This window comes from Anoplopoma fimbria, chromosome 21 (genome assembly GCF_027596085.1).
Source record: "Anoplopoma fimbria isolate UVic2021 breed Golden Eagle Sablefish chromosome 21, Afim_UVic_2022, whole genome shotgun sequence".
Taxonomy (NCBI): domain Eukaryota; kingdom Metazoa; phylum Chordata; class Actinopteri; order Perciformes; family Anoplopomatidae; genus Anoplopoma; species Anoplopoma fimbria.
Window position 1 is genome coordinate 6,546,034 of NC_072469.1, and position 20,249 is coordinate 6,566,282.

Consider the following 20,249-nt stretch of genomic DNA (forward strand, 5'->3'; position numbering starts at 1 on the left):
TGGCCTATTTTGAACGCAATTGTATGCTTTTATTTTGAAGTGAGGAATAAACGAGTTCCGGTTATGCTCTTTGAATTCTGGTAACTTTCTTCAGAGAAGTTGTTGCGCCTGCGTGAATCATGCCTCATTCTGATGAAAGCATGAGGGAGGGCGGATTTTACCGTTATGATGCTCCAATACGTCACAGTGTACTGAAAACAGGATGCAAATTTAGGATTTATTTATAGCAAAAGTACTAGTATAAAATAAAAATCTATTTATTATTATTATTATATTCCTTTATTGATCCACATGGGGGAAATTTGGGTGTTGCAGCAGCTCAACTACATAGAAACAGATAATAAATACAACATATTATACAATAAAATAAAAAATAAAATAAAAAAATGTACAGTATATCCACATGGGGCTGGTCAGCATGTTGACAGACTGTGGTCTCTGCTGTTGTTGTACAGTCTGATGCCAGTGTGAATTGCAATAGTTCAGTCACATGTTGTGCAATGGGGTTCACATATACTGGAACAAATATTGAATATCTTTCTTTATATACATGACTGAGGTGGATATGTACAGTATATGCATGTATGCATGTCCATTTACAATATATTCTGTATATATAGCAGCTTGTATTTATTTTTGGGAGTGATATGTACATGTTTTTTTTGTTTTTTTTTAAAGTGTATGTTTTAACAATAAATAGTTTGTGTCATTTAACTGATGTTTACTGTTCATTAGAGTGACAGCCTATGGAAAGAAAGTGTTAATGTGTCTGGTTGTTTTGGGGTTCAGTGTTCTGTAGCGCCTACCAGAGGGGAGAAGCTGAAACAGGTTGTGTTCAGGGTGTGAAGGGTCTTCAGTCGTGTTTCCTGTTTCTCTGCTCAAGTGGATATTCAAAATGGTAGTCGTTATCTCAGCAAAGCTCAGTTTACTCTCCTTGGAGAACTAACGTTGTTTCTTCATTATTTTTATCATCATGATGGAAACAAATGGAATCTAAGTTAAATCAAAATAGGCCCTTTAAAAGTACAATATTGTAGGCTATCGACAAAACATACAAAAATATCACTTTAGCAGATAAAGTTTGCCCAGTTGTGGTGAAACTTTTAAAACTTAAAAGGAAGAACATAATACATGATAAATCTTAAATGTAACTAATAAATTAAATTACCAGTTATCCAATAGCCCCAAAAGATACAGGATCCCTAATTATCAACTTTTTTTGTGCTAGTGTAATAATACATTTGTTTAATGTACTAATAAAGCACCGTATCCACTGGCATAAGTTAAGATATAGATCCTGCTTTACCTGATATTGAGGCCTTTTCTTGAAGTTGAATTTTTTTTCAGTTCTGGACTTATATGGTGTATATTCCTTGATTAATGTTTGATCACATCACCATATTGTCATGTGTTTAGCATCATTTCAATAGATTTTCATGCTGTCTGGACGTTACTAATGCCAGCCAGTCTTCAACCCGTCCTGTAGCTCAGCTGTAAACTCTCACCTGCCGGCACACCTGCCCTTAATTTCCCCTAATTACTCACCTATATGCACCAGTCCCATAACTCACCATCCGTGCCAGATGTCAGGTCAGCTATTGTGCCTCAAAGCCATAGAGGTCCAGCCTTTGTTCACTCTATCTGCTCAATGTCTGCTAATGATGTCAGCCTGTTTATGTTTTGTATCATACAGCACACTGGTATCCTAATCATATTCTTGACTTGGGCCTATTATTTTTAAGCAAACTGTGCAAAACATAACATTTCTAAAACATATAACATAGCAAATGCTCTGTTATTGGATTAAATATGTGGACAATTTGGTCAATCAAAACAGACAACTTCCTAATGTGCCACTTTATTGTTCTTTAAAAAGTAGTTGGATTTATATGTGTTTGTCTTATCTATCTAACTGTAGTGGGATACATTTATAAAGAATTAGGGATAAACACTATTTTGTAACATCAGTAAGAAACATTTACTCATTCCAGAATAAAAGGCTACTAGATTATACTGTTAGTGATTTATATAGTTTATCTAGTTATCCAGATACTTGTCTTCTTATCACACTCTATTCAGTAGCATGTTTATGATTACCTTATCTCGTGTAATTACATTTATTATCACTAATAGTATCTCCTACTATTGTAGCAGTGGCAGTAATACATCATATGTAATGGGACTGGAGAAGGCTTGATCAAAGTAATTTAAAGCATTGTAGTAACAAGTTAAATTCACACATTCCTATAGATTGTTGACCATTTAAGAACATTTTTTGAACAAATGTCAGTCAGATAGAATCATGATAATGACACTTTACTTTTCTTTATTTGAGTACATGTTTCGGTCTTCTCCAGTTGCTTATATAACACCTACCTTATTTTTCTGGTGTACACAGAGTGCCAAAATTGCCTTGAGTCTTGACCAATAGTTTTTATACCGTTTCAAGAAGTACTACCCTGAGCCTTCCACTTAACACTTATTGTATTCGTATTAGTTTGTTGCACTTATTGTATTCGTATTAGTTTGTTGCACTTATTGTATGTATTAGTTTGTTGCACTTATTGTATGTATTTGTTTGTTTCTGCACTGTACTTTTGCTCTGGTTTATGCTCTTAGATGCTTGTTTAAGAAAGGAGATGCACTTATGACTTCTGGTGACTAGTAGTTCTCTTGAATACCTATGTTGAATACACTTATTGTAAGTCGCTTTGGATAAAAGTGTCTGCTAAATGACTGTAATGTTGATTTGTTTATTATATGCATTTTGCATGATGCAAAGGTCACATTAATATAAATAGAGTAAGAGTGACCCTTACTGGTGGTTTGCTGCTACTGATATATATATATATATATATATATATTTAGATTTATATATAGTCTGCAACACAAAAAAAAAATATTTTTTTAATCTTTTTTTAATATATTTTTTTATATATATATATATATATAATATATATATTTATTATATATATGTATATACATAGATTTAGATTTATATCTAGTCTGCAACACTAATAAAAATCTTTTTTAATCTTAGATTTTTAATCTTTTCTTAATTTTAGGGACTAATAAAGGATTATCTTTTCTTAATTTATTTAGGGACTAATAAAGGATTATATATATTTTATCTTATATATTATATATATATATATATATAGATTTAGATTTATATCTAGTCTGCAACACAAAAAATAAAAACCTCCACAGATTACATATTTATGTCTAGTCATATATATAAATATATATATAATATATTTTAAATAATATATATTATATTTCTATATCTTATATTTATTTAGGGATATATATATAAAAGATTATCTATATCTTATCTTATATAAATATATATATATATATATATATATATATATATATAAAGAGATTTAGATATATATCTAGTCTGCAACACATATAAATAAAAACCTCCACAGATTATCCACAGATTATATATTTATGTCTAGTCATATATATATATATATATATATATATAAATATAAACATATTTATGTCTAGTCATAGAGGATTACATTCTGTGTGGGCGGTGGGCGGGGCTCGGGCCTGTCAATCACTGAGGGGTCGACTGGATTTGCGCACCGCCGCCTCCCCGCGGCGGTGATAGGCCGGTGTCTTGTTGCTATTCTGTCAATCTACAAGTCAAAGTGCTCGTCAGTGTTTCTGCTAGCACAGACCCAACCAGGAAGTCCACATAGTTGCATATTAATACAAGCATAACTGCGGATCTCCATCATTTAACGGTGAAAGGACGGCATGAGTTCTGCTGCCCCTCCGGTAAGCTGCTAATAACCAACGCACACTGCGCACTGACGCTAGCCTGCTAGCTCCGTTAGCATCGCCATGGTTCTGCTCTAAGCTAGCTGTTAGCCGCAGTGCTAACATTGTTTGTTGACAGCCCTCACAGAACAACACAGCCAGAGACAGCTGGTCTGTCAGCTGATGTGTTGTTTATAATCACTGTGTTTGATTAATGCATTTACTCTGAGGAAAAAGGCTAAATATTGTGCTAATAAATATACACTTATAAAGGGAGAATCTGCAGAAAAACAAACATTAATGGGATTGGTAGAGTGCATGCACGTGATCTGAAGGTTAAAGGCAACAATTATGCATTCTCACTAATACCTGTTATAAAGTGCATGCATTATCTGGTAGTCATTTATTTAATAACAGCTGGAAATGCAACTGGGAAATTGCAGATAAATATTATACAGTACCAGTCACAAGTTTGGACACACCTTCTCATTCAATGGTTTTTCTTTGTTTTTATTTTTTTTCTACATTGTAGATTATTATTGAAGACATCCAAACTATGAAGGAACACATATGGAATTATGTGGTAAACAAACAAATGCTCAACAAACCAGAATATGTTTTATATTTTAGATTCTTCAAAGTAGTTGAATGAGAAGGTGTGTCCAAACCTTTGACTGGTACTGTATATGGATGGTGTACTGTATTCACCCCACAGCTGAGGCAAAATGTTGTGTAAAAAAAGCAAAAGCCAGGTAATTAGAAGTAGGAAATATCATAAAAAGATGAGCATAGAACCTATAGAGCATAAGTTAAATGATAGTGTCCCTGTGCACCATACATTAGTACCATAAACTTAGTGTTGTATGGTGTAAAGAAGAGTTGAGGATTGCCCTATGTTATACATACAAAATATAACTAACTGGATAATTAATTGATGCATTAAATTGATTGTCATATTGGCATCCCAACAAACAGCACTGTTCAGATGATGCAATAATAAAGCTAGAATAGAGACCATAAGCAAAGTGAAAACAAGACTGAAATGTGTGTTTTTAATGCATCTTTAACAATAGTTCTTTTTCAGGACATGCCTTTTTTTTTATGTGTTTTGTTTTGCAGACGATTGGGGAGTTATTCCTCATCCTCAGTGAGATGGGCTTCTCAGAGGAGCAGATCCAGGCAGCTGTACAGGCGGGGCATTTTTCTGTGTCAGACGCAGCTGAGTGGTGAGTTTTCCCAGCTCTTTTCTTATATCATAAACTGTAGTATTCATTAAAATGCTAATATAATGTCCATTCAGTGTCTAAAACGACTCTCTCTCGTTTGTTGACAGGCTCCTGCAGGGTCAGTATCCACGGCACAGGTTGATGAAGCAGTCATCACAGCCGGCTGAGACAGCGATTTCTGCTTTCAACCCACCCAAAGATGCAGCGAGCACTTCAGAGGCGAATACATCTCCTTCTGACAGCAGAGGTATGATACCAAGCAGCTTTTAAGGATAGAGAGTCATATGGAAGTTTAAATAACCATTGTAATATCTTTATTTGTAATCCTGTCATTGAAGTTTTCTATAATACTTAAAGAAATGAATGGTTTAGGATGAAAAATTAACACTTTTTTCAAATCTTTTATATCTTAAACAGCATCCCCTTCATTGCTGCTGAGACCATCACAGTCAGGCAACCTGTCCCCGGACCCACTACCAGTCGAGTCCCGCATCAAACAGGACAAGAGTGACTTTGAAGAGCAGCAGAGACAACGCGTTGCACAGGAGGCTAGAGCCGAGAGGAGACAAAAGAAACAGGTCAGCAGTGCTTAAAAGAAGAACTTCTGGTACAGAGCAGTGCCAACTCAGCCGGACTGGCAACTTGACTGTTATCACACATAATGAAATGTTTTAAGTGTGCGTCTTGTGAATCTCAGAACTAACATCTTGGCCTTGTGTGTGTGTGTGTGTTCTGTCTGCCAGGAGCGTGAGTCCGTGTTGAAGCGGATAGCTGAGGATCGGAGGAGTTTGCAGCAGAAGAAGCAGACCGGCGCTGCAACAGAGACGTCTCCTCCCAGTGTTCAGGAACAGAAGCTCGGAGGAAAGATTCAGACCAATGTGGATAACAACTGCGTCCTCATGGTGAGGCCATGAAGATGTTTCATTCTAATGTGTGTATGATGAAGATACAGTTAAATAACAGAACTACAGTTATTTAAACCTCATGTGTTTCTTCCTGCAGATCCGGCTCCCATCCGGCGAGTCCATGCGTGAGCGTTTCCCGGCCGACGCTCCTCTGCGCAGCGTCGTGGAGCACATCGCCGGGCGTCACCCCTCCCTTCCATCCTTCTCCCTCCTCCAGGGTTTCCCACGGAAACGCTTCGGGGAGGCAGAGCTCGCTTGTTCTCTGCACTCCCTTGGCCTCACTCCCAACGCTGCTCTGTGTATTCAGACCACTCCTCCTGAGACGCCTCAGGATCCGCCGAGTCCTGCAGATCCACCGTCAGCGGGACCCAACGAGCCCCCACCTTGTGTTGTGTGTCCTCAGCCACCCGTCCCGGTCCTGGAGGGGGCGGGAGGGCCGGACCTGGTTCTCCCTCCTCCACTACCCAACGAGCTGTGGGAAGAGGCAGTGAATTACGCAGGGATTCCTGGAGGTGGTCCTTCTCTGACCGGGCCCTCTCACTTCTGGGGTAGGCATTAGATTCTGTGTAAAAAAACATACATATTCAAGACAAATTCATCAAAGCTTATTTGTTGTGTACAGTACAGTATTACTGACGTAGCTTATACAAATCCTTATAGAGCTGCAAAGTAGGAAAAGCTTCTGGTTATGGGAATATTTTTACCTAATCTGATTTCCAATGTCAATTTAGTTTGAATGATATCCTCAATGTCACTCAACAGAAACATGTTTTCTTTTAAGTATAATTTTTTTGCTTCCGCCATTCGCAAGAATTCCAACATTACAAAGAATGTTTAAATGTCAGTGATTTGATTCTTGCCGAAATGCACATTGAGGTTCATAGTTAACTTCTCACTTTACATTTTCACATACATAGGCTTTTATCTTTTTATTAATGAACCACATTTTTCCATAGAGAGCTGTAAAAATACTCCAAACTGTGAATCACCTTACATCCATGGAGAAAATGTATATGATTTTTACTTCCTCCACTTTGCAACTCTATATAGTCTCAATTATGTCATCAAACCAAGAGTGTGTTGAACATAATTAAAACTGTTATTTAAATAGCTGTTGGCTCATTGTGTGACATTCCTGGTGTTGTTCAACAGGCCGAGGCCAGAGATTGAATCCTGGTGAAGCTGAGGAGGCTGTGGGCATAGAAGTTGACGAGGAACAAGGAGAAGAGGAAGAGCCACCCTACATGCTTAACGGTACTTCTTTTTTGCGGACACCTCATCCCTCCTTTGACCTCCATTTTGCCTGCTCCCCCCCTCTCTCCTTCCTTCTTCACGCCTCCACGTCTCCCCATTTATTCATCCACGTAGAACTTTTTGTTCTCCCATGCAAGAAACAGATGACCCCTTGCCGTTCACTTGCAGCTGTTGGAGCCACTTTCATTCACTTTCATTCTGTACGTTGCATAAATTCCCCAGTTTACAGAACATTTGACCCACCGCCCCGGTAATGTGTGTCTCATGTAAGAGAGATTAGGATTAGGAAATATGTAGGTGAATGCCCCTTTTCTGTGAAACATACAGTACATTACATTACATTACATTACATTACAGTCATTACAGGGTACACAGGGTCCGACCTGCTGAGACCCACCGGTGAGATCTGAGCTCCCTGAAGTGCTTACAGCCCGGCAGCCAATCATATGCAGTCTTTCAGAGCATGTGGCTGTGATGTGGTATTCTCAAAATTGTGCCCGACCAGAGAGTCAGAAGAGCTCAATCCCAGTGGAAGTAAGAGAAGAATCAAAGATGCTGATGTTGATTAAAGGTGTGGGATATAGAAACGCAACTTATTGTTTTTTATTTTAAAGACAGCAGGACTAAAAATGTTAAAGAATATCCGGGTGTTATATTAATAGACCTGTGGCTTTTACTGTACATATATGAGCTGGATTTGATGTCGTTTAAATTTCATCTTGGTGATCTCTTTAGGGATTAAAATCGTTACTTTCGTTGTCGTTTTTTTTTTTAACAGGAATGCCCCAGCTGCCTTTCTTTCCGGAGAATAGGATTCGTGGAGAATTTGAGCCCAGGCACCACTGGCCAGAGCAAGGCAATCGACTGAGGTGGGTGTCTAGACAGAATGGCGCTCATGTAATGTAAGAACTGTAAACTGATGAAACTTTGTATGTATTATAGATGCAGGTTTTTATTTGTGTTCTGTGTTTTGCAGCTGGTTATAATGACTCATTCTGAAAGTTCCCCCTTTTTAGGGCTTTGGCACATTTTCACTACAGTTTATTGTTAAACTCTGTTGTATTTTAATTGGAGCCAAAATCGTTTAATTGGTTGACAGAACATTAATCTGCAACTCTTTCGATAGTTAAAAGTAAAAATGCAAACATTTGCTTGTTTTAGCTTCTCAAATGTGGGGATTTGTTTCTTTTGTCAGATTTCGGTCATTTTAAATTGAATATCTTTAGATTATTGGATTGTTGGTTGGATATTATGTCAATGTATGTTGAATATTTTGGGGTTTCAGGCAGTTAGGACAAAACAATACCCGGGGCTCTGGGAATCTGTGATGCTCATTTTTGTTAACTAACTGAGAAAATTTGCAGATAAAGTGATAATAAAAGTAACAATTAGTTTCAGCACTTCTTGTATTGTTATCCCAGTTAAAGCATTAAAATGGGTATCAACAGTGACCTGCTTATTTATAATCTATTAGGTATTTAACCATGTAAACAGGGTAGTTTGGCTGAGCGTAAGTGTTCTTACAGCAATGCCCTGTGAGAAGGACAAAGAAAATTAAATACAGTCTTACAAAAGTTGTGTTTTTTTTGTTTTAGGGAGGCTCAAGAGGAGGTCCAAGCAGAGCCTGAGGATGCTGGGGCTCGGGAGGCTCCTGGAGCTGCAGGTCTGGCTGCGGTGGAGCGTCTGCAAAGAGCTGCACAGCAAGAGGACCCCCGTGCCTCCCAGGGACAACCGTCACCCCCTAAAAAACCCTACAGGGCCCCCAGCGTGCCGTCCCTATGTGCCTTGGCAACCCGCGCAACTGTCCACCTCATGACTGGTGAGAGAGACCATGTAGGAATATCCACATATTGATTTTCCAGTGTCTCATTGCTTATTTTACTCACTGTCATCATTGTGTCTGTACTCTCTCAGCTCCCAGCATGCAGTACAGCAGCAGTCTGGCGTGCCTCACCCCGGAGCTAGCGGAGCTTCTGCTCAACCACATGTCCCGCGAGAGGCTCCTGCGTCCGCGCACCCTGGAGCTCTTCTTCGGCTGCCCATTGCAGAAGTTTGTCCTAAACTGCTACCCTTACTCCACCAACGAGCTCCTGCGGCAGTTACGGGCCTTCACGGCACTGAAGCACCTGAGTCTGGTCAACTCGCCTCTCATCACTGGTATAGAATTTCATTTCAGGATGGAATTGTTGGGCTTTTCAGATATCAATTTTTCTCTGTTAACTCCTGCAACATGTTTGGTCAATGTGTTGTTTAATTTGTATCTGTTTTGTCCAGACTCTGGGCTCTCAATCCTGTCCAGCCTGGTCAAACTCCAGTACCTCAACCTGGCCTCCTGTAGCAAACTGACCGACTCCTGTCTGCAGCATATCACAGGTTAGGCCTTCTACAAACTCTCCTGAGAACAAGGCTCAGATTGTTACCAGAGAGGATCTAAAGGATTATGTAACGCCATGTTATAGGCAATCACAACTACGTGCAAGAACGCCACTTCCATACATAAGCTGCTCTGTGTTGTTGCCAAGTATCCACACATTTTCCTTCTCTCTCTCTGTGTCTACAAGGTTTAAAGAGCCTGTATTTCCTGTCGCTGGACCACACCAAAGTGACAGATGCTGGGTTGGTATTATATCTACAGTCGGCTCCGTCCTGTCTGTCACAGCTCAGCCTGAACCAAACGGCTGTGACTGAAGCCACACTGGCAGTCCTGCCCACCTGTGTGCCACAACTGAGGCTCCTAAGCATCAAGCAGACAAAGGTACCTCAGCTCTTACCGGGCACATCTGGCGCGTGAATCATGTTGTCGCGTCTCTTAACTGAGCAGCCAGGTTTTTTCTCATGACGTCTCTTTGTCTTGGTGGCTCTTGTTCTTCCAGGTCAGTGACGTGTCGGCATTGGCAGAGCTGTCCAGCCTGCAGACTCTCAACCTGGACGGGACCAGCGTGACAGAAAGCTCTCTGGAGCACCTCGCCACCCACCCCACCCTGTCTTCCCTCAGTTTGGCGGGAATCCCCGTAGCAGATGGTGATCGCGCCCTGCAGATCATCTCAGGTACGTTAATGGATAGAAACATTAGAAGGGGTCCCTGTTGAATCAAACGCTTACTGGTTTGTACTTTCCTTCCAGGTTTGAAGTTGACTCAGCTGACCCTCCCTGGACGCCACTCTGTGGCAGACAGCGGGTTGTCATTCCTCTCTAGACTGTCTGTGCTCTTAGAGCTGGACCTGACTGACTACACACAGGTCACAGACCAGGGAGTCCGCCAGCTCTCCACCATGAGCAGGTCAGTCCCAACACTTCACAGCACAGGCAGGTCATCATAACAGTTGTTTCTGTATGACATCAGGGATGTTGACGGGAGTGTTGCGTGTACTTTGTGCAGGTTGAAGAAGCTGTCACTTAGCAACACACAGGTGACGGATGCAGGGCTTCCCTCGCTGCGCGGCCTGCTGGAGCTGCAGGAGCTCTGTTTGGACCGGACAGCGGTCACCAGCCGAGGAGTGGCCGAACTCATCACCTGTCTGCCGCACCTCCAGGTGATTTTACTGCCGACATTTCTGTCATGTAAATATGACATAAACATAATTATAGTAAAAATGAACATAGGTAAACATAAGACATATTTAACACTGGTTTAATGTTTTCCTAGCTCTGCAGATCAAACCCTGCTACCACACAACACGCATTCAATTAGAGATTAAAGTGGTTCTTATCCTAAAATGCGATAAACCAAACTCCAATGTGGGTCTCAGAAAAATGTTAAAAGTTGTATGAAAAACCTTAAATCATTATTTGTCATGCTATATATTTTATGTTTTATTTATAAGAGGAGTTTTTTCCAGTATTTGTTGCTTTGGAGCTAAGTGGAGATTTGCAGAGGAGTTAATTAGGATTTTAGTCTCCATGTGAACCTCAGTCTGTATTGTTGATAAAAGGTTTCAGTAACATGTTAAGGTATCAGAAATGTTCTAGTTTTAATGATGCATGATATTTTGCTGACTTTAATGTTTTTTTCCCTGTGTTTTTTAGGTGTTGGGGTTAGCCAGCACTCAGGTGGGAGACACAATAGTGAGGAGAGGTCTGAGCCGCTGCAATCAACTAGTGAAGCTTAACCTCAGCCGCACACGGATCACAGACCACGGTGAGGTCGAACCCTTAAACCACCAGCCCCTTTCTTCATCTGACTCATCCACAACACACAAATGTCATCTTTTTCTCACAAATGATGTTTCTCCTTTAGGTCTAAAGTTCATGAAACACATGCATCTGGCTCAGGTGAACCTGGACGGCACCGGTGTGAGTCTGATGGGCATCGCCAGCCTCCTCTCCTTCACCAACATCAGCAGCATTCGGGCCAGCAACACTCGCAGCATTCCCCCCGACGAGGTCTCAGACGAGGAGTGGGAAGCCCAGTGAGCATTCGACACCTTCGGGTCGGTCCATGCATACTGTACCTGAGCACGCCTCTGACTGCTGCCCCCCCCCCCCCCTTTAGCCCCAGAAACATCCTGCCTACTGGATACTCTGAAGAGCAGCATAACTGAAAACACTCCTATTTGCACTGTTTCAACCGCAGCTAGTGCCACTAATCTGTCAATCACACACGCTACCAAGTTGAAACCTTAAAACGAGAGCCCGGTGTTTAAAAAAAACAAAAACTGGGCCGTTAATATCGTTTACATATATAGAATAAATCTGCATTTACTTCCATACACTGCAGCCCTTTGTCTCTGGAAGAAAAACAAACCTCCACCTGACAAACGTTAAAGCTTTATGTGCAGCCTCATAGGTTGGAACTGGTTTCTGAGCCGACTGGCGGGAACATATTAAGTGTTAGAAATGTAAGATATAACACAGCATGTATTTTCAGACTGTAAACATTATCGGCCTGATATGTTTAAATTAAATTAAAACTTAAATAACAAATTGTCAATTCAACTAAATCTGGTTTGAAGATTAATTTTTTGGACGGGTGTGATGTCAGATAATTTCTTTGGGTAATCATTCTGTCTATTAAAACTAACATTGAATCTTAAACTGTATTTATGTCATGTTGGATTTATTAGAATACAATTAGATCCAATATTTCTTTGTAAGCGTGAATAATTGGCAGTATTAATTGTAAAGTTCACACAAAAAACACTAGACAGATGTCAAAGATGATAAAAGTATTGTAGTTTTGTTGCCACCATGACAAAAAATATTTGCTCAGTTTCTCATCTTAATGTCATTTTAGTGCACAGACTATTTTTTTTAACCATCCTGCTCGATGTCTAGATACATAATCAGTCTAAGTAGGCATTCAAAGTGTTCTTTCTTGTTATAACATCAATTTGTTTAAACAAGACATTTTTCAATCTGTGATAAAGTATTTTGTTTCTTGTTGAAACTGGAATATTTGGTATGTAGTAATGTAAAAAATGAGAACATAAAAATGGTCTTGTTAGTAATTATAATTTAGTTATGAGAAACTGATCATGTATTTGTCCTGGTAGCAGCAAAGTTTTGGCCAGTTTCTTTGACAGTTTTCCTGTCTGACATAAACACAGCTTTACTGTAAGAGCTCATAATGAAGAGCTCATAACTTGTGCTGTCACCTGTATGGTTGTTAGTTTACAGCAAACCACAAGTCACTTAGAAACTTATTATTTTTTTTTTTAATAGTGCATTGGATTAAGTTAATATATATATATATAAAATAAAAATCGCTGTTCTATTAATATTTATTAGCATTAGTTATGCCACCATCTTGGAACAGCCCAGCCATTTTCAGTTTAAGGGAAGATCGGGTGAGCAGCAGCGAACAGAGTAGAGAGCGTAATATGAAGTAGGATCTATGCAGCCATGGGGCTCACCAGCCAGAATCCAAAGCAACTTATTTTACCCACATCTAGTTTTGTCCTTTTGTTTACAGAGATGTAAAAATAGTTTATTTTCCCTAAAAGCTTCTGATTTTTGGATACGAGCACTGTATTCGTTTAAGTGTAAAAAAAATGAATAATAAAGTCTTCAGAATCTAAACGTGCTGTTTTTATGTTCTGTTTATTCAGACAAACCTTTATTGCATTACATCGTTAAATAAGGAACTGTTTAAGAACTGCTCTTTTTACACAGAAAGAAAAAGTCAACTTTTAAATATCATAAAATATATGACCTAAAAGCTGCTGCATTCATGTTGGGGTAAAACAGAATATTTCGGAAAAAATAAAACTTTTTCTATGAAGACAGCACAATGGAATGCGTCCAAAATACACTGAGATGCTTCGGGTGATTCAGCCAATCAGAGTGCAGCCGGAGGAGAAAGGACAGAGGGAGGAGAGGGGATTGGAGCGAGTGTGGCACTGTCAAACCGAGATGGAAATACAGTACGACGAGTACAAGAGACGTGTCCGATAAAGATGCATAAGAGATTGTTTCAGTTCTAGTTATGACATTTCCTGCAATGTAAACCCTGCTCATCGCCTCAGGAGATTGCAGGTCGAATCCATGATACGAGATAAAGGAGTGGCTCAGAGTGAGACGTTTTCTTTAGATGTCGTGCGCTTGCTGCTTCTCGAGCTTTGATTTCAAGTGCTCCTTGTACGCCAGGATGTCTCTGTTCCACTTTGTGATGGTCTGATTCTCACACACCCAGATCTCCTGAGCCACCTGGAGAAAGAGAGATAAAGATTACACTTAAAATCCTGCACCATTTAAAAACCAAATGATAAACTAATTCAATCAAATGATGAATATTTTACCTGTTGAATTAGCCTGAAGTCGTGGCTAACTAGCATCGTGCCACCCTCAAACTCATTGATGGCGTCTCCCAACGCGTCAATAGTCTCGATATCCAAGTGATTGGTGGGTTCGTCGAGGAACAGCAGGTGAGGGTTCTGCCAGGCCAGCCAGGCAAAACACACCCGGCACTTTTGACCATCGGACAAGTTCCTGATCGGACTGACCTGAAAGATATGGTCAATTTAGAGACGGGGTGCAGACAAACAACGAAATTAAATCAAATTAGCACTTTCCATGTCGTATAATCTGGAGGAGTATCCCAATCCTACCTGCTGTTTTCCCGTCAGCCCATAGCGACCGATGATCTTCCTCATATCCTCCTTCTCTTTGATATCAGGGTAACACTTCATCATGTACTCCAAAGGAGACAGGTCCAGTTCCAGCTGCTCTGTGAGATGCTGTAACATGAGGAGATACAAAGAAGACTGTTAGTTTGACAGTAAATATACTTATTATCTCTCCCAGGTCTAGCAAAGCCAGATTTTTGCCCTGAATCGTATGGAGCCTTTGACGATCGCTGTTATGCTCTCTGGTTAATAATGTCTAGATGAAATTAAATATGCCTTTTAACTCTTTAAGATTACATCCCTGGTCATATTGTGCACCTATATAGAAAATGTCCCTTCGTATTTTTATATCGAAATCCAATAAATTTGAAGTGTTCTTAGGTAAGCTAGTACCTGCAATTTTAGTGACAAGGGAGGCTTGTGTGGAGCCTCAGTAGCTCCCTAAAGAGCTACATTTGTAACCTGCCTTTTTTTCCTTAGCAGTCCAATCATATGCAAATGATTTGATTTAAATCCCTCTTGTAACTGTACACTGCTCGAATATTCTGTTTCACAGGGAAATATGTCACAGTACAAAAGCACAGGACACTAACTTCTGTCTCACTGGGATGTAAAAGAGATGATGCTCATAGTATTTTAGAAACACACACAAGTGTTTAGAGTTGCCTTCACCAGGCTCAGTGCTTTACCTGGTGATATCTGCCGATCTTGACGTGAGAATGTTTGCGGATCATGCCATCAGTGGGTAGGAGCTACAAAGAGAAAAAGGAGAATAAACATAAGTACTCTGACAGCTGCAGGTCGATGCAGGATTGTGGGGGAACAACTGTGCCTACCTCTCCCATCAGCAGCTTCAGCAGGGTGGACTTTCCTGCTCCATTGGGCCCCACCAGAGCCACTCGTGTATCCAAGTCAATACCAAACTCCAGGTTTTTGTATATGTGCGGCTATAGGAGACATTAACAGAGTGAGACTGAGAAATGAAACTATACTTGAGTGAACAAAGCTCCGTTCATGCTGTAGTATTAACTGTACTCACTTGGTTGTCACTGTACTTGAAGCTCACGTTCTGAACCATGATAACCGGAGGAGGAATCTTCCCACAGGGATGAAAAGAAAATGACAGAGTCTGTGGGAGACAGAGGGAGGCATTAGTACCACAATATACATGTTCTCTCAAAATGTGTGTCACTGGGACAGAAGCCTGAAAAAAAACGCTGCCTACTGCTGAAAGTAGTTCCCGACCACTTCCCGAACCAACATCATTACATTACCTTGTCACTCACGACTTTTTCAGTCAAGCCTGAGGCCACCATCTTCTGCAGTGTCTTCTCTTTGCTCTGAGCCTGTCGTGCGAGCTTTGCAGAGCCGTGACCAAACCTGGCAATGTAATTCTAGAGGAGAGGGATGTAGAAAGAACAATGAGTACAATGAGTCTTGATTCAGCTACTGACAAAAAAAAACAAAAAAACGAACAATAGCCGTTTGTAAAACTTAAACGAATGCAGTAAAAACAAACAAACAAAAAAAACACTTGTTCTCTATTCATACTGTTTAGCATTAAATCATGTATTTTGTGACTTTTTTTTTTTTAAATCCCCTCTAAACCTGAACAGAGAAGAGTTCTTAGTGAAAACCTGTCAAGAGGAGGGATCACAGAATGGACGTCTGCTCTAAACTATCCATTCTGTGCAGTGAAAATATTCCACCACATGGTGTCTCTCATTTACCTTCATGTGTGTTATCTGGTCCTGTTCCCAGTTGAAGCGCTTCATCTGGTTCTCTTCCAGCTCATCTCTGGTCTTCACATACTGGTCATAGTTACCCTTAAAAGCAAAAAATAGATTTGCATGGTCGTCCAAAAGGGTGGCACACAGACACATATTTAATAACAGCCTACACCAGGGTTCCTTTTTTTAGCGTGATGAGATCAAATATAGCAGTGATCATTAAGGATTTTTTTTTAAGGATTTTCTTTATGGCATTGTGTGTTATCATTTTACTTCAAGGCATCTTCAGTGGTTTCAGCCAAGTGTGCTTACCGTGTAGTATTTCAGTTTTCGCAAATTCAGGTGGATGATGTTGGTGCACACACCATTCAGGAAGTCTTGAGAGTGTGAGATGAGCACAAGGATTCGCTTGAACCTGACAACGAGAAGCAGGATGAGCACCGCATAGCAACCGTAACTGACGTGTATAAATTGAGGAAGTCGGGGGTGAACTTACGAACTGAGCTCCTCCTCCAACCACACACAAGCATCCAGATCCAAGTGGTTGGTGGGCTCATCCAGCAACAGCATGAAGGGCTTGATGAACAGGGCTCTGGACAGATAAAGGATAGTCAGGAAAATATCATTTAGAGGAAACTTTTCTTTGTTTAACAGTTAACAACTCTCATACTCTTATTATTCTTGTTTATTGATATTACAATTCAGTAGGTTATACGGACTACTCCTCTTTCATGGGTGTTGCCTTTAATGTGTGACGAATCATTTGCTTCCACAGTTTAGAGAATGTCTTAATTTGACAACAAAACAAATCTGTGTCTTTGCGATACTTTGCGGTGCACAAAGCAGTTCTCCAGTTACAATATTTAGTTGAACTTGGTACCAAGTGGGTTATACAGAACTCAAAAACTCAGAATAAAGCAAGTACAAAGTTAAAGTCATGACTGTTTTAGTTAGCAGGCAAGGCTATTTTACACTGTTGGAGTTTTATTTATTATTCAGAAACACCTACAACCTTAAAAAAAAAAAAAAAAAAAAAAAAAGAAGAAGCAGTGCTACTCAAGAGCACTTCACCCACAACATATCTGCACAGTAGCTCAGACACAGAGGAAGGATACATCACAAATCACTGAATGGTGTAACACAAAGAACTTTATCTTTACCTGGCCAGAGCAACACGCATCCTCCATCCTCCACTGAAGTCCTTGAGTTTCTTCTGCTGCATAGCAGCAGTGAAACCCAAACCATGGAGAAGCCGAGAGGCCCGCACCTCTGCCTTGTCTGCATCCAGCTCCTCCAGACGCTCGTACAGCTCCATCAGCTTCTCACACTCAGCTACGGGGGGAAAGAAGAGAAAGAAAGGCATTTACTATCAATTTCAATCAATGTAGCTACAGTACAGCTATGTGATAAATACATTAAATTAAAATAATAATAAATGTCCCCTCTGCAGCTATTGCTTATCACATTCAACTCACAGTCTTCATGGGCAAGTCTCTCTGCCTCCTTCTCCAACATAATCCTCTGTTCATCCACCTCCATGACACATTGTAGAGCAGTCTTTTCACTGGGGGCCATCTCACGGGTCAAGTGGTAAATATCTATGTGCTCTGGAATGGGAATCTCACGGTGCCCGATGGCAGACAACAGCATGGATTTTCCTGGAAGATTAAAGTAGAAAATAAAATAAATTTTGCAAAAGGAATAGCATCAGGTAAAAATACAGGATACTGACTAGTAACGTGATGTGCCAGGAGAAACATTTTTACCTGTGCCGTTGAGGCCAATGAGACCATAGCGTCTGCCCGAGTTGAGCTCCAGGCTTGTGTCTGCCAGCAGCTCTTGACCATGGAAAGTGAGAGACAGGCTGCTTACGTGGACATCAGTGCTGTTGGGGTGTGAGGACAGAACTCCCGTCACTGCCCGTGCCTCTGTCTTCGCCAGTTCAAACTCATCAATCTGCTTCGTCAAATTGGCAATACCTATAAAAAACAAAATCCTGTTTATCTTTTGGCTTATATTTAAAGCTATACATGGACCTATGTGAAAGAATGGCAAGTTCAAGGGTAGAAATTTAAGTGAAGATATCTCAGGAATGATCAGGCATTAGTAAATGACAACTAAGGTTATACAATGAATTCAAAAGATCTCGTCTCACCATTGCTCTCTGCTCCATTAACCTGAGTCTCTGGTTGTTCACCGTCCTCCAACTCATCAGTTTTCTTGGTACGCCCGCGAGATTTGGCAGCCTCCTTCTTCTTCGCTGCCTTCTTCTTGGCTAAGTCGGATGGCATGGTTGTGAAAGGCTATTCAACAGGAGAACAAAGAACAAATAGATTAACACTCTTGTTCTCTAATAATGTGATGTAATCGTATGTCTATGATTCTTTACTGTTTTTTTATTGCTCTTTACTGTGGATTCTTTACTGTTTTTTTATTGCTCTTTTATAATACCTATTTTTGATCTTGTTTTTAACTATGTCTCTTGTTTGCACTATCCTCTATGCTGCTGTAATCCTGTAAATTTCCCCGCTGCAGGACTAATAAAGGATTATCTCATCTTTTCTAAAATAGTGTATAAAACACTAAAACATCTGTGCAATACTATAATTACTGTCTGTAGATTCAATATTTTATATATATATTTATTTTAATTAGTTTTTACATTTATTTTAATTAGTTTTTACTATTTTCTTTTACAATGTCTCTTCTGTGCACTTTTTATTTTTTATTTTTATATATATATTTTTTTTTTTTAATTAGTTTTTACTTTTTTTTTTTACAATGTCTCTTCTGTGCACTTTTTTTTAATATATATATATATTTATTTTAATTAGTTTTTACTATTTTTTTTTTTTACAATGTCTCTTGTTTTTTTTTATTTTATTTTATATATATTATATATTTATTTTAATTAGTTTTTACAATTTTATGTCTCTTGTTTGCCCTTTAAAAAGGATCATCTCATTTATCTTATCTCTGGGTTAAAGTTAATATATATATATATATATTTTAATTAGTTTTTTTATTTTATTTTTTTTTTTACAATGTCTCTTGTTTGCACTTTTTATTTATTTTATATATATATATATATATATATATATATATTATTTTAATTAGTTTTTACTATTTTTTACAATGTCTCTTGTTTTATATATATATATATATATATATATATATTTTTATTTTAATTAGTTTTTACTATGTCTCTTGTTTTCCCTTTAAATGTAAGGGTATGTAAAGGATCATCTTATCTCATCTCATCTCTGGTTAAAGTGGAGGTGTCGTGAGGAGAGACGTCACAGCGGTAGTGAGTCACACACTCGCCGGTAGAAGATCTCCGGCTGTAGCGTTAACGTCAAGGAACGAATGACGTTACCAAGGTGACAGGTAACCCACAGCGTGCTCACACCGGCGGCCTGTCCCAACCTGCGCGCGCACACACAGCCCCGACAGCGCAATCGTCAGAAGCTAACGGTGGCTAACAGCGGAAGCTAACCGTGCTTAGCGGATGCCGCTGACGGTTAACGGTACATTTTTGTCGCTTCGGAGTGATTAATGACACACGACAGCGCCCGCACAGATGCGTTGGCGTTATAAGACGGGATGTCACGTAAAGTCATTTTAATAAATGTGGTAAAGTAGCCGCTGGTGGTTAGCTCCGTGGCTAACAATGCTAACCCGGCCTCAAGGCCCAACGCGCATCGAGAACTCTCAGAGAAAAAAACGGCCAACGGCTAATTCGTACGCCAACGGTTGATTTTCGAACACACACTCCTGTACATCAGCTTCGCGACCCCGTCGTTGTCAGGCAACCGTTAACCCCCCCCTCCCTTTCTCCCTCTTCTTACCTTGGTACTGTGTTGCTGGTCTCGGGAGCACGCCGATGTCTCGTGTCCGATTTTGCCGGGTGGATGTAGCCGCACGCCAAACCGTCAGACCGGCAGACGGACCATATATGGGCAGAGAGGGCGTTGAAAACGAACGTACCTCCCCCTGACTGCAGTACAAAAAATAAAAAAAAGTCCCTTTTTACTCATAAATTAATCACACATGTTATTTATAAATATATTATATTATATTATAATATAATATATATTATTGGTATATTATTAATATATTATAATATATGCTTTTTTATTAAAATATATAAATATGCATTTAAAAACATTATCACCATGGTTACATAACAGTTTTTATTAGCAAATATTACAGTTAATAATTGAGCCTCTGTGTAGTTAATCCCAACCAATATATATATTATATTATATTATATTATAATATATTATTAATGTATAT

General features: G+C 39.5%; 3 protein-coding genes across 3 annotated transcripts in view; 1 reads left to right on the forward strand and 2 right to left on the reverse strand.

The window, feature by feature from the left end:
* Nucleotides 1–1,504, reverse strand: part of slc4a2b (solute carrier family 4 member 2b) — a 45,064-nt gene extending 43,560 nt beyond the window's left edge. The window contains exons 1-2 of the mRNA XM_054623268.1: nt 1,307–1,504; nt 807–874 (exon numbers count right to left, since the gene is read on the reverse strand). The gene's annotated coding sequence lies outside the window, so the exon portion shown is untranslated. The remainder of the gene's footprint in view (nt 1–806; nt 875–1,306) is intronic.
* A 2,148-nt stretch (nt 1,505–3,652) lies between these two features.
* On the forward strand, nt 3,653–13,075 carry si:ch73-173p19.1 (uncharacterized). The gene is made up of 17 exons (XM_054622523.1): nt 3,653–3,792; nt 4,894–5,000; nt 5,108–5,247; nt 5,418–5,578; nt 5,744–5,902; nt 6,003–6,453; nt 7,058–7,159; nt 7,938–8,028; nt 8,755–8,978; nt 9,074–9,316; nt 9,434–9,532; nt 9,721–9,914; nt 10,033–10,207; nt 10,283–10,439; nt 10,539–10,692; nt 11,186–11,297; nt 11,397–13,075. The coding sequence occupies exons 1-17, from the start codon at nt 3,772–3,774 to the stop codon at nt 11,570–11,572; spliced, it is 2,766 nt and encodes a 921-aa protein (XP_054478498.1). The 5' UTR covers nt 3,653–3,771; the 3' UTR covers nt 11,573–13,075.
* A 106-nt stretch (nt 13,076–13,181) lies between these two features.
* abcf2b (ATP-binding cassette, sub-family F (GCN20), member 2b) lies at nt 13,182–19,910 on the reverse strand. Its single transcript, XM_054622525.1, has 15 exons — nt 19,802–19,910; nt 18,109–18,256; nt 17,720–17,932; nt 17,429–17,611; nt 17,114–17,285; nt 16,450–16,545; nt 16,266–16,368; nt 15,954–16,049; nt 15,498–15,617; nt 15,263–15,352; nt 15,060–15,170; nt 14,913–14,975; nt 14,206–14,334; nt 13,897–14,100; nt 13,182–13,804 (listed from the first exon to the last, which is right to left on the reverse strand). The coding sequence occupies exons 2-15, from the start codon at nt 18,242–18,244 to the stop codon at nt 13,685–13,687; spliced, it is 1,836 nt and encodes a 611-aa protein (XP_054478500.1). The 5' UTR covers nt 18,245–18,256; nt 19,802–19,910; the 3' UTR covers nt 13,182–13,684.
* Nucleotides 19,911–20,249: the final 339 nt, after the last annotated feature.